Here is a 17,233-nt window from a genome sequence, read left to right as displayed (position 1 = left end):
TATCAGAAGAGCCATCTTTTTATTTGTAAACTGGGAGGTTTCATCTGGAAGTTACTGAAAGACAATACATGTGGAAGCCCATAATGCCATTTTTACAGCTGCTTTTATGTTTACAATAGTATTTTAAGTCTCAAAGCTGGAAGAGATCAGTTGCTCTCTCTCTTAGAGCTGCAAAATAGAGCTCCAGCTTTATCATCAGTTCTAATACCTATCTTTGATTGTAGAGAACAATTTATTGTGGAGCTTGTCATGCTGCAGTTCTCTAAAATTTTGTAGAAAACTGACAAAGGGGTAGTTGAAGATCGAGAGCTAATCATGTGACCTTTGACGGTAACACTACTTTTATTTATGTAGCCATTGATTGCACTTGTGCTGTTTGCATTGACATGGATTGTGACCTCATTCTTGAAGGATAGTACTACTGGGTTTCATTTGAAGTCTGACTCTGTTGGAACACTCTCTTTTTCTGCAGTGAATCTGCAGCAAAACAAATAAATCATTTAATGAAATGAGAATGGGGAAGCTCAAACCTTCCTAGGGAGAAGGAAGTCCTCTATAGTCCAGGTATGTCAGCTTTGCAATGAGCCTGTCAATGGTCATGAAACATGAAGTCCTGAGGTCACTGCCATGTCTGTGTGGTAGCCTGATATGCTGTTGCCAAATCTTTGTCTCCCCATCCAGTCTGACAAAGAAATCTGGCACTGCTCTTAATATAGTTGAGGGTGGTGAATTTGCACAGGATTTTACTATTACCGTAGGTTGCGAATGCCATGAAGAACTCATTGCCCTTTGATGCCCCTGATGTGTCGCAAGAAGGCCAGAAGGTGCTGAAGGTGGAGGTTACTCCTACAGTGCCCAGGATCTCTCGGACTGCCATTACGACAGCTTCCATCCGCCGCCATCGATGGAGGAGAGAAGGTGAGCAGTCCCACGGTGCCGCTAATAACATACTGTACTGTGTTCATCTCCACCGTTACCAATTAGTTTCTGAATCTGAATGTTGGCAGAATAGTTTCATTTAATTGTTTTTAAAACAGCAGTATTTTGTAACAATATATATAGTGTTTTACAACTTTTCAGAGCACTGCATAGCCATGAACTCTTTAAACCTCACAGCACTCCTGTGAGATAGGTAAGTAAATGTTACCTCCTTTTACGGATGGAGAAGCTTGAGCGGTTAGGTAATTTTCTATGTTGCGTAGCATGGAGTATCAATGGCCAATGTGCGATTAGTTCTTGGCTCCCAGTCCCACACTCAGTCCATTAGACCATGTTGCCTCCCATCTGTAATTAGTGCAAGAAGTACTATTGGCCTGACTTTTTCAGTGGTGCTGAGCAACCACCGATCCCACTTAAGTCTGTGGGAGATTGAATTGTGCACCTCTAAATCAGACCATTTGTTCTTAGGGAAAAATTCCTAAACTACTTTTGGGTAATTTATCTCATTCCCCTTCAGTCCCCTGTTTTTCTTGATGGATACTTATATTGCTAAGAATAGTATTTAACTCTGCAAGGAAGAAAAATAGATGTGGTGGTAGTTTTTTCTTGACATGGTCAGGTGCACCTTCAGTATAAGTGTGGCAAAAAGCTTGCTTAGAAATCACTGTCATATTTAAAAGCTTTGTGTTCCTGCATGTATAAAAACATCCATTGAAAAAGCTGCATAAATGGCTGAAAGTAAAAAGTGGGAACTTAAAATATCGCAGAGGGAAAACTTGATCCCTGGTTTCAAACCCCTGTCCCTTCTTTTACAGTTGATTTTTATGTATCAAGAACCAGAGTGCTTCATGATCTGTCAAGTCAGGCTGCCCAAGTCTGGAAGAAAACGTTACCATTTTGCAGATTTTAAGTCATGTTTGTCCTTACCACTGATACTGTTTTGTTCGTTTGCCAGTCTCTCACATATGCAATATAGTTGATCTTCCTTTTTCTGTGGGTGTGCACACAAATGTGCATGTGTGTATATAAGTAAGGCTATGTCTACACTGCATACAGTGTGGACTATAAGGGTGTGAATTGCAGAGTGCACCAAAATGGTGTGCTCTAAATGTCCTGTGTGGATGCTGCTGGCATGAACTAAAAGGTACAAAGTTCGCATTTAACATACTCCTCTTTCAAAAGCTTAGGTACCTTTTAGTTTCCTCCAGCAGTGTTCACATGGAGCAATTAGAACACACCATTTCCGTGCACTCTGCAATTTGCACCCCCTATAACCCACAGTACAGTGCAGTGTAGATCAGCCCTAAGTGTGGATAGTGCTTTTGTTTTTCCATGTCCACATACATCTTCTCTTTTCCCTGCCTGGATTGGAATGCCTAGAAAGGAACAGAAAAGCACTAAAATTTTATGTGTTGAATCCCAGATGGCTTTGACTTCTCAAACGAGGCTGACTCAAGCATTCCTGGCTCCCCGATCCAACACGGCTCCACAGACCTAGGGATCAAACGTGAGCAAGAGGGGGAAGTGCTGGTGCGCAGGACCCCTGAGCATGGCTCACCGGAGCCCACCTTGGCAGCAGCCACAACAGAGGGTAGGACAGAGAGGAGGCAGAAGTCAGTGAGGCAGTTGCCGGAGGAAGATCCTGGCTCCCTATCCCCAAGCAGAACTTCTTTCCATTCTAGTGCGTGTTTCCACTACCCCAGGGTGTATTAGCTTCTCTTTGCAATACACACATCCCCTATATACGTAGCACCAGGTCAGGTACTACCTTTTGTTATCATGTGGGCTGGCCTGGGGCTTGCATCTCTGTGTGGTGAAAGGCAGCTTGGCATGGCTAACGAAAAGGCAAGGGCAGCATCTAAGAGCGTTGAGATTGCTTGGAAATTTCCTATTACTGAGCATGTTTACTCTAATATTTGCGAGAAAAATACTGCACCAAATGAGCATGAGCCCAGTTCAGAAAACCTGATGAATCCGTTCTAGGGTATAAAAGAATCTTACTACTACTTTAGATTAACAAGATAGTATTGGAACAATGTTTCAAAATTCCAAAGTGAATTTCCTGTCACTGTTAAAGTTGGGTTTGCCTAAGATGTAGATTCCCAGTGTTCTGCTTTGAATAAATTCCCCACACTTCTATTCACTAAAGCTTCACCATCTTGTTGTTAGCCTGCGTGAGTGGACTGGCTATAAACAACTACACCAATCCCCTAAATGGAATCAAGTTGTCACGTTTCTAGCCACTTTAAAACAGTGACCGTTTTTCTTCATAAACAGGTTCTCTTGGTGTATGCTGTTGGATTTTGCAACAGCTGCCCTTGCAGCCACATGTAGTATTCTGTGGGTTGTCTGATAGAGGTTCATTTTCCTTTAGTGAGTCTATTAACTTATCATCTGTACTCGGTAAGAGGTATGCTTTCATGCAGTGAATTTGATTCATGACTTCTCTTGGTGGTGGTGTGCTTAATTCCCCGGGCTTTTAGCTGAAAATGTATTTGCGAGAGTCCTGATCTTCCTAATCTGTTTCTGTAATTTAAGTTTTCTTTTCTGTGTGAACATTCCTTTGGCATTTCCAACAGCTATAAAGGTCACAATTTCTCTGAAACAGAGAAAGTATTTGCAGACTGTTTCATATGTACTGCATACCCTTCGGGGTGTCCTTGTGGAATCAAAAATCTGAGATTCTTCTAGATTTGATGTATTGTTACCATGGAACCCACTGCACTGAATCAGCCCGTAATGAATGAGGGTCACAACATCCCACTTCTTTAGAAAATAAGATACTTACAAAAACATGATGCTGTTGAAGTTTTAAAATCTGCTCCCTGGTGCGTAGTGAGTTTGAGCATGCTCAGTAAACAAGAGCCCTACCCCATCCGTACTCCATTTGTTCTGATTCGTCTTATTTCACTGTACTGACCATTGCATGTGCATGTCCTGAAGGATATGGAGAAGTCCTCAGCTGTGCAGAGAACCTTCCTTAAAAATGGTTGCCCAGAATGTAGTCTTCCCTTTCTAACAGTTGAGTTATTTAAAAACATCCATATCATTTGACTTGTTCCTTTGAAGTCTGAATCACTTTGCATGGTTTTCCAGGATATGAAAGTGAAGAATATTTGAACAGATAACTGAACATAGAAAGCTGACAATTGCCTGTTTGCTCAAACTGTACAAACTCTGCCACTCAGTACTATTCTGTGGTGGAAAGTGACCATAGAGCTAAAGCAGATTTGACTACTAATACTTACATGATGATTTTTGCATGTTCTGTACATGACCTTGTTAATTTATTGATGATGATAATTTTGCTGAAAACTTGAATTAGCAAATACCCTCAATTGAGGGACAATATCCTACCTGACAACAGCGTGAAACGAGAAAGATCTTTCTTGGTGAACCCTAGTAATCCCTTTCATTCAATTCCATTTTCATTCAAGTTTGTTTATGCATCTAATTATGAGAAGGATAAACAGTATAAATATCCCTTTTAAACTAGTGTTTGGAACCAATACATGAAATGTTCTGCTGTTTTCCAAGAGGTGGCTTAGTGATGCCGCAGAAAGGGTGTGTTTTTAAAAGGGTTATGTGTGTTGATACTCTTCTCGTTGGTTGCAGCAGTAGGTATACACGGTCATTTGTGGCCAGTAGATAACAGTAGGGGGAAAGCTGACATGGAAAAAATCCCAAAATAAAGGTAATACTTCTGCAGGATCTACTTCATATTGACTTCTGTGTCACATAAAAAGTGCATTCTTTAGAGAAGCACTAATTCTATAGAAAATGTTGAGAAACTTGAAGACAAAAGCTGTGTGGTTGACTTGTCATTTTCTCACAAGCTCCTTCCTTTTCAGGATTTTAGTCCAGTTATGGGGCTGTTTAGGAGAAAGATGCTGTTTTGATTGTTACTGTTCTGTTGGAAAAGAAGAAACCTACCACTTTTTCTGGGTTCTCTGCCCCAAATAAGGGGTATAGGGAGCTGAACTGCACTCTCCCTTGTTTCTGAGGGTAGTGTTTAGAGGAAAACTACCATGCAGTGGGATAACTGTATATATTTAAGGTGTATTTTATTGAGGTGAAAGACTTCACTCCAGTGAGAACTTTCCTGAGTATCTGGGATCTGACTAGAGAGAGATTTTCCTGCATGTTGTCTTGTCTGTTTTCTTCATTCTTCAGCATTGCTGTGCTGCCTGGGCCTCTGCATGGTTGCAGCATCCAAAAGCTTGCACCGAGCCTCTCATTCTCCTCTCTAAATTGAATGGATACTTTAGAATTTTACCCTTCCAATTTCTTTCTGCTATCTCATGGTGTTTTTCTGAAGTAGGATAATCTGTTTAGCGTCCCTGATTATTTTCTCATGAACACTTTGGTGCTTCTTCACAGTGTTCGCATCAGTGTTCAAATAAAGCTTTCCCATATTGCTTAGGGGTGTCTCCCTGCAAGTTGCACATCATCCATTTGAATAAGGGAGGGTTGAGAGAGGAGGTGTTAGCTGCTGCCCTCGTTCCTAATCAATGCACTTTTATTCAGCTTTGCATGGTTGTATAAAAGAATATAAATGCTGGGGCTGATGGGAAAAGGTTCTTTTGTTTTCAGGGTGTTTCGGTTGTATCATCCTTTTACCAGCACCTTTGAGGATTGTGGTGGTTGTTCATAAAATGTCTCATTGTTTAATGTGGGGAAGTATTTGTGTGAATAAATGAGAAGACAAACATTTTATATTTCTAAAGGACTGATTTGATCAAACAAGAAAAAAAATAAATCACATATTTTAAATATGTATTCAGGAGGTTGTAGTAAGTGCATTTTAATAATTAGAAAATATCCCTTAGAGTTTGTACTTGTCTTGTACTAAGGCTCAAGTTTTTTTCCAGGTATGAAGATTGCAGTACTGTGAAGTCTCCTACAGTTTATGGGAGGTTAAAGATTAGATTAAACCTGTGAGGATTACCTAATAAAGCAGACCAGCATTGTACTCTACTGAGAATGGCTTTAGGTTAAAAAGTGGCTAAGTGCCCCCTTGAGAGGCTGAACCCAGGAATAACAGTGATGTTAGCTTCAAAGAAAAGGGTTTCCTGAAAGGGATCCAAAAACCCCCATCTGTAAAGCTGTTCTGCTTCTGAAATATGATGCATAGCCAAGCGAGATATTTTTTCATGATGAAGGAGAATCAAGAGCAAAGTACTGGCCTCAAGAGGCTGCAGTGTAACTCGAAAGTTTAAAAACAACATGTTACCTCTGTCAGTGCACTGACGACAATCTGTGGAAGGGTAGGTTCATTCCTGTATGTTAGACTCATAAACCTTTTGCCACCATTTAAGGAGCTTCAGACAGTCTCTTTGGTATGTGCCAGAACAGAGTGAGCAAACTGTCACTGGAGTAATGCAGCAGTTGAAGCTATCAAACATGCACATTTCGTGGGGTTTCCGACAAGCAGTCGTACTTAGGGTTATCACAGGGAAATCTGAAATTCTTACTACTTGAAGGCCTTATTTAAAAAAAAACAATGGTAAAATTTAGCTTTTTTAATCTCGAAAGTAAGACAGCTGGATTGAAAATGAGCTCACTTTCGCTCAAATGGAAAAACTTCAATTTTTGAAATTCGAAGTCCTGTTCAAATACATGAGAAATGCATATTTTGTCATGTTCTGATGTGAAAACTACTTTATGAATTTCCTTGGGGCTTCAAAATGTCCTGAAACAAAATTAATTTTTTTATGAAAATACTTGGTATTTTTTGTACAGCCCGTTTCATGGTATAGGACTGAAAGCAAACACTTAAGAAGTAAATGCATCTGTTTCCTTAGTAATGGAAAATAAAGGAGCAAAATGAAAATCACAGACTAGAAGTAGTTTGCAAAGGAACCTGCTGCCAGTAAATACAGCTGGTAAACCAGCAGAGCTCATCCACCTTTGCACCCACACTTGTTTCCAAAGGTCACTGACTTAATACACTAAGTGTATGTCTACGCTGCAGTTAGACACCTGCAGCTGGCTTGTGCCAGCTGTCTCAGCTCGGGATAAGGGTCTGTTTAATTTAGTCTATACCACAGTTAAACAGACCCTGAGCCCAAGCCCCACAGGCCAGGCATGGGTTTTTAATTGAAGTGTAGACATACCCTCACAGTTGGGTTTTAAACTCGCAACTTTCAAAACCAGACTTCAGGTTGCATCCCAGGAAACTGAGGGCACCTCTAGATTTTTCTCTGTTCTCCATTCATGGCCTGGAGCAATAGGTCGCTGTTTGACAGGCAGGTCCTGTTCAGAAGTATGAAGTCTCTTCCACAGTGTGCGGCACTTGCAGCTTAATCTTGTATTCTATACAAATAGATAGAAGATATTTAGGTAGCCAGGTTACATGAAGCTGGCTTCCATGCAATTACAGGTGATATGATGGAAGTGCAAGGAGGACTGGAGTTTGGGGGAGAGATGACAATTAAGAGTTAGGGTTTATCTCCAGGAGAAAGTTTAGTCATATTATGTGCCAGTTGGCTTCTGCTGAAATCTACTACACCTGCATGCATGGTGGCAATTGGTGATCAATGGTCTGACCTATTCCTAAAGGTTGCTGAGCTCTTGCAGCAACTCACATTGACTTCAGCAGGAGCTGCATTTATTGTATCTCTTGGGGTACAGCCCTAAATCAGGATGAGCTGATCAGTTCTACAGAAGGTGGTGAAATGATGAAGCTGAGAGGTTTACCCAGATAAAAAGTACACACAAAAGAGGCTCTGATTCTTCTCTCACAAAAGCATAATAGGTTTATACAAGTGAGAGAGAACTGGGCACAGTGCATGTGAATAGAACAGAGAATAAATAAACCATATGGGGCCTGATTTTTTATATTTACATGTGTAAATCAGGAATAACTCCCTTGAAGTGAATGAGGCTACATCAGTGTAAAATAAGGCAAGTCAGAGGTAAATCAGGCTCCTAGCGTACAGTGCTGTAATTCGGTGCTGACTAAAGTTACCATCCACTATGTAAAAAAGAAAAGGAGTACTTGTGGCACCTTAGAGACTAACCAATTTATCTGAGCATGAGCTTTCGTGAGCTACAGCTCACTTCATCGGATGCATGCTGTGGAAACTACAGAAGACATTATATACACAGACACTATGAAACAATACCTCCTGCCACCCCACTCTCCTGCTGGTAATAGCTTATCTAAAGTGATCATCAAGTTGGGTGGGAGGAAGTATTGTTTCATGGTGTCTGTGTATATAATGTCTTCTGCAGTTTCCACAGTATGCATCCGATGAAGTGAGCTGTAGCTCACAAAAGCTCATGCTCAAATAAATTGGTTAGTCTCTAAGGTGCCATAAGTACTCCTTTTCTTTTTGTGAATACAGACTAACACGGCTGTTACTCTAAAACATCCACTATGTATAGCGGGAAGATTTTTGGTTGTAGGAATCAGTATTTTTTAACAAGTGGAAAAGTGTTTGGAGCTGAAAATGAAGTTTGTTTTTAGTGATGTTTTGTTTACATCTGTACACATCCACTTCATGTAACTTGACTCTTTATTTTCTGGGTCTGACTTGTTTGTGCTGGGTTTTTGTAGATGCTGAGGGTATAAATGGAAGAGAGGAGTCTGTGAACCTCAATGATGCTGACGAAGGATTTTCATCAGGAGCTTCCCTTAGTAGCCAGCCAGTTGGGACCAAGCCTCTATCATCCACATCCCAGAGAGGCAGTTTAAGGAAAACAGCAAGTGGGCGTTCAGCTAAGGATAAAGAAACATCATCTGCCGCTAAATCCAATGAGAGCCCTCGAGATTCAGTAGCTTGGAAGCAGTACCTGCACCAACCAACTGACCTTACTGCGGAAACAATTGAGATGACACCTACAAAGAAACACCTCAGCCTGCCTGCTGGGCAGGTGGTACCAAAAGCCAGTAGCTTGAGCCTGATCCGGACCGCCAGTGCTTCCTCCAGTAAATCATTTGACTATGTGAATGGTGGTCAAGCAGCTTCCACTGTTGGGGTTGGCACTGAGGGTGTTACTAATCTAGCAGCTGGCAATTCCAATCGGTTTTCAACGATCAGTCTACAGGAGGACCGGCTAGGCCAAACTGGGGAAGGTAAAGATCTCCTTACCCCAGGGGCTCCCCTTACAAAGCAGTCTCGATCCCCAAGTTTCAATATGCAGCTGATATCCCAGGTGTAGCTTTGACTCCCCTCTTCCTCTTTAACCAACAGACAGTTCATCCTTGGGCAAGAACAAGAACCTTCATCCCACAGTGTGAAAATACTGACCATTGTGATCTCATTTGATTCAGTTTAGATATCATCCTGTATTTTGTATGAAACAGCAATAAATCTCCCCTCACTCCCAGTCCCCACCCTTGTGAACATGGTTGTGAAGCAGTATAAAATGTACTGTATGCCTTTTCCCCACCTTCCTTTCTCCTTGGGTGACGTGCAATCCATCGTAGGCTGATCAGTCCCATTTCAACACTGTGAGACTGGTGATATTGGAGGAAATGGTGAATGTGATCCCTATGAGATGATGCTTTGGCTTTGTTAAGAAATAGAAACGGGTTAGTTTTATCAGTCTACAGTACTGCAAAGACTACTGGATCATGATTTTTCTTAGAACCAGGAGTGCCTCAGAGATTCTAATGTGACTTTGGACCTCTCTGAGCTTGTGCAATCAGTTCTGGGGGAGAGGAATGTCATTGCTCCTGGCTGACTAATGCACTTTTCCATTAAAAATGAGAATTGTTCTTTTCCTTCCCCACCCTCACCTCCACTCTCCTACTCCTGAAACTCTTCCTGTTTAGCAGCGGAGACATGCCTATTACCAAGTCGTTGCCCCTCAGATAAAGAGAGGGCTGTAAGTAGAGAACGTAGGTCACAGTGTACTACTTATGGCGTTGTAGCCATATTTATGTTATATGTCTTCCTCGCCGTCCGCCCCCCCCCCCGGACACAGGGTCATTCCGCTTATAGACTGGAATTTGGAAAGGCCAGACCTGTTGAAATAATTCACAAGTGGGAAGGAGACGCACACTTTCCCAGAAACAATTAACTACTAGCTCTGCTTCTATTTGCGTGAGGTGATGATCACTGAATTGAACAAGTGCATCTTCAGGTAAACAGAGGGATTCTCAGGCTGCATTCTATGGTATCAAAGCTGTTAGGAAGCCCCTCCTGCTTTCTAGGTGTTCCTAGTTCAGTCACAGCGTAGATTAAGAAAACTGTAGTCCAGACATAATCCTCCAAGGAGCTGCATCAGGGACTGAGATAATGGTTTGCTGGAAACACTGAAGCGTCAATGTGCAACACTTTCTAGAAACAATGTTGGTATAACGGGGTACTCCAGTATTTTCTCCCAGAAGGACCACACTTCACTGCCTTTGTATTTACAATCCATTGCATTTTGTAAATATTATCTGATCGTTTTGCTGATGGAGGCAGGCAATCTCCTAGAAAACTCTGATCTCATGCCATTGAGCCAAGTCCTGAATCTAAGTGATTGATGGATGGGCAGCAGTTGGTACCTATGCTGGAGATCACTACTTAAAAGTTCATTTCTGATTAGAAAAGGGAATGTTCATCATATTTTAGCCTGTCTCTTTCTTTGGATAACTAAGGAGAAAAGAGGAAGTCTCAGCCTTGTTTCTCTACTCCGTTGTGACCTGGAATTTTACAGGCCATTAACCCATGGAACAGATGAGAGTTAATTTTTTTCATTATGTAGGCACTTTGGTTTTATAATTTTCACTGTGAAAAAATATACACAAATGGCTACCAATAACAGGCTATCTTTTGATTTATAAAGACTGTATGAAATTCAGAACTAAAATGGCATTACATTGCTAGTGGTTATTTAATGGGTTGGTTGTTTAAATGTTATTTCGAGCTTTTGATTCTTCTTCTCTTTTTAACACCCTCATTTCAAGTAGCATTTTTTCCAAAGTGACTTTCAAGCTTATAGTTTAAACAGTTAAAGGAAGACATTTTTATTATTGAATGAGTTACTTGGTCACTTAATCTTCATATTTCACATTCAAAGAGGAATGATAGCATCAAACAGCATTCAGAATTATGCAAAAATCTCAAACACTTTAAACACAAACATTCAGTTAAGAAAAAGGAAACAACACTTTATTGTCTCTTTAAAAACTGCAGCTAAGTTGCAAGGACTGTCAGGGATGCATAAATTGACAGAACAAAGACAAAATCTGGAGTAGCCAAGAGGTAATGCCCTGGAGTAAAGTTGACCTAAAAATATGTACTGTAAAAAATAGTGATGCTTCACAACATAGCAAGAGATGGCTACACTTGTCAGTTTGTTTTCTAAAGTACTGGCAATGGAGACACTTAATATGATGGCTGTGGTTGTGCAGAAGCTTGTCTGATGTTTTTAAAGAGGAGTAGAGATGTATTTGGAACAGATTAAACCAAAAAAAAAAAAAAAAGGAATATTAATAAAGATAAAGATAATTTCAAATTGATAAGGACCAAATTATTCCTTTATATTAGTTCTTGAGGTGGAAATGTAAGTCAGAAGTTCAGGCTAGTTTTGGAAGAATCCCAATATATTTTTTCAAGTGTTTATTATGTATGTATATATATATTATATATAGGTGTACACAAAAATATAAAAAGTGATGTTTGGTAGCTCTGCTATCGATATTCTGTATTTTCCATTGTTAGTTTTCACCTAAGGAATTTATAACTCTTCTAAAAAATTTTGCGTCAGGCTAAAACTTAGCAAACAAGTTTCCATATCTTGATCCATTTCTTACACAAAATGCACTTAAACCAGTTCAGCAAAATGAAATATTCCTGTGATTTCAAATGGGGAGTCAAATATGGGTGCTCAAATTTGAATTAAGTTTTAGTCACTTTTTTAAAACCAGTTTTGAAGGTGTTTAGTCCTTATTTTGGTGGAGTGCTTTGTTATATTTTATAAATCTGTTATACGTATTCGTTAACCTGCTTTTGTGTATATGCACACTACTTTCTCTATTAGATGCTTTTTGATATAGTTCAAATTTTGTCCCTATTAACATCCTAGTTGTTCCACACTATGGACTGACATGATACATAATAACTAGTCCAAAGGATCCTTTGAGTGCTATGTGTCAGACGTTCGCTGATCAACCTCTCTGTGTTCTGGAATGACTCATCCATTAACATAAATGAAGCAGTCATTATAATGTGTCAAGTCAGTGCTATATATCATTAATGCTTTTAGATATGTCCATCAATCCATGTCAAGGTAGTTGTGAAATATGATGTACTGAGCGTCAGTGAACTTCAAAGTACTGTGGCATTAACTGAAAAGGAAATGCTTGGGATACAAACAAAGAATAATCAGAGTTGACTTTGGAGGGTATTGTATGCTACTGTTAAACTAAGTACAAAACTATTAAAATAATAGGTTTCTGATAACTGTGACAAAGATTTAGGCTTAAGTTCTTTATCCTTACCTCACTCTATTCTCTCTCCATAATTATAATGCATTTGGTATGTAACATCATGCACTAGTTTTAGACCCCTGCAATAGTTGAGTACAGTTGCAGTATACAAGAGAAGGTCAGAATGTAGAATACGACATTCCTCCTCATCTGAGATAGTATATATGCACAACTCTGAGGTGGGGAACTATGGGTACTGTAGCTAGGTGTAGATACATATTTAAGTAAGGATAAATGTATTATCCCTTGCTTTTAGCATAACTGTGTACAATAATATGCTGGCATTTGTAACTTGTTTTTTTCTGGGGCTTCATAATTTAAGGAAATATAAAATAACTGGCTTGCTAATTAAATCTTTGATCAGCTTTTAAGCTATTTTAAGTGGTATTTTGGTTGAGTTGTGAGCCATTTTTCATGCAGGCAGCAAGATGACAAGTAATAGCTGTTTAAACGAATGTTGCAAGTGAAGATTAAATACTGTACTATCCATCCATTTAATTTAGTTTTCAGAATATTGAGACTTTGTACCTTATTGTACATCTCAAATACAGATTGGAATACCCTTTGTGATGTGACCCTGAAAAAGCTTTTTTAGCTGTGTGAAGCCTGTCCTTCCATTCTGTATCAGTGAACATTTTATCACACCAATTATTTATTATATCAGATATTTGTATGGTTTGCAAATATAATAGTCTCAAATACATAAATCTGACATTTCCAAACAAATTCTTATATTTCTCTTACTAAGCTTTTAAAGTAATTAAAATCACCTGCTTTAACATTGGAATAGTGAAAATATTGTTTTCTGACAAAATATTTTATTTGCACTACTTTTGTGAATAGTGGAATGTACTGGGGCAGAGCTTTTTCTCACCATGTGAGGTTTGTGTGTGGGTAAGTACATACATTTGTCATATGTTGACTATCAGTTGCCTCAGTTGTGTGTATTGTATATAAATGTAAACATATTAGAAAATTAAGGGGGTAAGATCTACTACTAAATAGTGGCAAATACAAAGTGGGGTGCTTTGCTTTTTGAATATCTAGTAATTAATTTTAAAGCTTAGTTCAAGGGAAAAAATGTCAAAATAATGAAAAAAGGTTCACAAATATATTTTGAAGATTAATTTTGGAACAGATTATTCTACACTGAGGCCATTTTTAAATCAACAGTTTAAACTTCTTTGTCCTTCCAGATAAGCCAGTTGCTATCTGCTTTAAGATTTAAGGCATTTTAATTTTCTTAAACCTGGAAACAATTCAGACAAATGGATTGATAAATAATTTCAGATTGATTTTTTTAAAATCAAAAATAAAAAACTCTTGGAAATCAAAACAATCTGAAGAAAGAAATGAACAAAATGACTTTTCAATCAAAGAAAATAATTTTGTAATTAAGTTGTACAAAATATTGTCCCCCTAAACTGTGGAAAAAATTGATAAATATAATATGAGCTAACCTATTATTTATTATGCACTATACAAACAGAACAAAAAGACAGTCTTGATATTTTAAATATTAAATCATACAAACCCTAAATTGTTGCAATCTAGCATTGCCTAAGTCTAAGACATGTTACTGTAATATGTTAAACTTACTATCAAGTGCTTTAGGTATATCTATTGTATCCATTGGCATTGTGAGAATAGTTCATGCGTGGACAATGAACATGTATTTTTATTTCTCGAGTCAGGAATGATTGTAGAACTGAAGGGGCAAAGCCAGAAGTAACTTGTGCCAGTCCATTCCAAACATGTAAAATAAAAAGGGCAAATTCACTATAGCATACATGCACTGAGTATTCAGCTTAAACCAGACCATACAATATTTGATATTGTTTGGTATTTTAAACTTAGTGTTTGTTTCTAGGACTTGGGCCTTACTGAAAATTCCCTTGTTTCTCCTCATTTTTTCCTTATGGCATTTGGATAATCAAGGTTGTGCATTGCACAAAAGTTTTATTTAGAAATTTTCTATGGCTGAAGTATAAATGAACATATAAACCCTTCTTTCAAAATTGTCATAATAGATCAGCAGAGAGCCCAGTGTATATACCTATTACATTTTGATGGAAGATAATGGAGAGGAGTGGGGGAAACTGATCTGTCACTGTTATGTCAAAACAAAACACCCCAAGTGAGCGTGAGAATAAGATTTTGCAAGGCTGGCATACATATGTTCATATGACCATTGCTAATATTTTTAATATGGCTTTTTAAAATCCTACCTTATTAAGCCCAGCTTGCAAAGCATAAAACAGGAAGAAAGGAAATAGCTGTAGCCACTTAAAATAATGAGTAAATTTTACCTGGGGGTTGGCTAGGGTCAGTATCTGCGATAAGAATAAGTTGTTTATTTTGTAGTTCTCCCTAGAAGTCTAATACGGAAAACCTCAGATACAATCTGGACGAGAAATGAACTTTATTAATGGACAATCTATCCCAAATCAGACAGCTTAATTCTAGATTTAACTAAATTAGATGCAAACTGATGTTTCTGTTTCAAGATTTAGTGTCATCCCTTTTGAACAGAAAAACAAATTCCTTTTATCTTTCCTATATGCATCAGAGAGTTTACCAAAAGAGACCATTAAGGGACCAAATGTAATTAAAATGGGGTCCATCCTTCACTAAATTGTCCCTTCTAATGTAAAGGATTGCTTTTCTATTCCTGTGACGAAACATGGAAGGAAACAGTTGTACAGTTATTTTGAGATCCTGGACTGCATTTTGAGCTAGGTCTTTGCCAACTAATTATTTTGTCATGAATTCATATTACAGGCTTACAAGCAGTGCGTGAAGTGTGAGCGAATAGAGCAGAAGACCCCTGTATTTTGACTGAACATTTCTGTCAAACGAAGTTTTGAAAAAATCGAATTTCCAAACAAATTAATCAGCTCTAGAAAAACCAAGTTAATTACTGAAATGCCTTCAAATGAGCAAATAGTTATATCAAGTCTGTAACACAGATAACTAATAGTTTAGATGTACCCTCCAATAAGACTCCTTTATGGTGCTTTGTCACTGTATCTTTATTTCAGGTGTAGGACAATTGATCCTGCTCTTTTCTAGCACTGAATAGGAAATTTAACAGGTTGATTGTAGTTTCTCTAAGTAAATTACATTTTTTCTCCTTGACATTATAGGACTTAAAAGTGACAGAAAATAAGCTACTGAAACTTTTCCCTCCAGTTCAGACCATTCATTAGTCTTGCATATTTTTTTATGAAAAATGTTACTAGCAAAAAGTACATGGCTTCTAATGTGCAGTCAATGCGAGTTAGCAATCACTCAGGATAAATTACTTGTCTTTGCAAAGTATCCATTGGTTTGCTAGTGGTCAAAATGTTTGTGTGTTCAAATATGACTTGGAAACACTACATTTTACTGTTTTCTTGCAGAAAAGTGCATACTTTTGGGCAAGGGCGTTACTAGTTGGTTATTTATGGAATGAAACCATGTAAAAAAGTAAATAACCTTAAGAGTCATTTAACTAGAAACATTTTTCCATATCAAGGACACCAGGCAAAAGTTAGTAAAGATTTTGAATAATTAGATTATCTTTTTGGACTTACTATGGTAGCTTTTATTTGCTATAAGTAAACTGGGGTACCCCATGCTGTGTTTTTTAAATTTGTAATAAATTCCTCTACTTTACAATGAATCTTTTGAGTCTTACTGTTCGTGTAACAATACAGAATTTGCAGTCAGTTTGACTAGCAAAATGAAACAATCTGCAAGGATTGAGATAGTATTTTCTTACTGTTTCTGTCATACAAGGTTTATTTCTCTGAACTAAGGTTTCTGAAGGATTTTTACTATTTTGGCATTATGTAATCTTATCACTGTCACAAAAGGAGTATAGACAGCAAATAACCTACTTTCTGTGGACAAATCTGTTTGGCAAAAGGGTTTCAATTGTGTAGGAGACGCCCTTTTTTCACCAGTGTAACCCTGCATGTTGGTATGCACTCACAAACATTCAGGATATAGTGCTGGTGAAAAACTAAACAGAATGGGTATGTAGTAAATGCAGTCTCTGTTGCATGATGTCCTTTAACCTGGAACCAGTGAAAATCTTCATTCTTACAGAGCTGAAGATGACACATATTGAAGATCATGTTATCAGTGCATGTAAGCCATTATCTTAACTGTCTTACTGAAACTGGTTAATGCTGTTGATTGTTGTTGAAATGTGAAATGTAGTTACTGTTGACCTTGTAAATATTTGCCAGAGATTAAAAAAAAAAAGAATATTTTAAATCACTGTAAATAGAGATGTATAAAATGGAAAACAGTCTGCAATGCAGAATATATATATATATACAATATTAAATAAATATTGTGGTGTTTCTGGATGAATATGTACACCTTGTGTCAACTGTATTTTTTTAACCTGAGCATAGTTTTCTTGTTTTATAGATTTGCTTCTGTTAAGGTCAATATGTAGTGGCTCTTTCTAAACAGTTTCTTAGTGCAATGGTCTTTCATTCATTTTACAAACTTAGATGACCTATGCTGAGCACAGATACTGAGTGCTTCTGGGGGAGTACTGGACAATTAATATGCAATATATCTCTGTCAACACTAATGGACTGTATTTCAGATTAATATCCTGCTAATGCCAATTTACCTGATAACTTTCCTTGGGTGTCAGTCCGTTGTGTAAATACACTTCATCCCATACAAAAAAGAGTATTTACTGATTTTAATTTTTCCAAGTAAACTTAATATGCAGTAAAGGAGGCTATCCCTGTGAAGGAACAGGAAGAAGAGGAAAGTGCAGAGAGTAAAAGGGAGGAAGAAAGCCCAGAGGACACGGGTAGTGAGAAGATAGAAGTGTATCATTCTGTTACCGTTTTACAA

The 17,233-nt window shown here is 38.1% G+C and overlaps 1 protein-coding gene across 19 annotated transcripts in view; it reads left to right on the top strand.

Annotated features, from left to right (window-relative positions):
• The window catches only part of FAM126B (family with sequence similarity 126 member B), a 99,939-nt gene extending 83,204 nt beyond the window's left edge, over positions 1-16,735 (top strand). For 12 of the 19 annotated variants that reach the window (XM_043524816.1, XM_027833972.3, XM_037912923.2 and 9 more), the window contains 3 exons: positions 759-918; positions 2,363-2,530; positions 8,501-16,735. In XM_043524816.1, the coding sequence (XP_043380751.1) occupies positions 759-918; positions 2,363-2,530; positions 8,501-9,105 (933 nt within the window). In that variant the 3' untranslated portion in view covers positions 9,106-16,735. The remainder of the gene's footprint in view (positions 1-758; positions 919-2,362; positions 2,531-8,500) is intronic. The other 7 variants (XM_043524822.1, XM_043524820.1, XM_043524823.1 and 4 more) reach the window with 1 other exon arrangement.
• Positions 16,736-17,233: the final 498 nt, after the last annotated feature.

Source organism: Chelonia mydas, chromosome 11 (genome assembly GCF_015237465.2).
Source record: "Chelonia mydas isolate rCheMyd1 chromosome 11, rCheMyd1.pri.v2, whole genome shotgun sequence".
Taxonomy (NCBI): domain Eukaryota; kingdom Metazoa; phylum Chordata; order Testudines; family Cheloniidae; genus Chelonia; species Chelonia mydas.
This window is presented reverse-complemented; position numbering and strand designations above follow the sequence as displayed.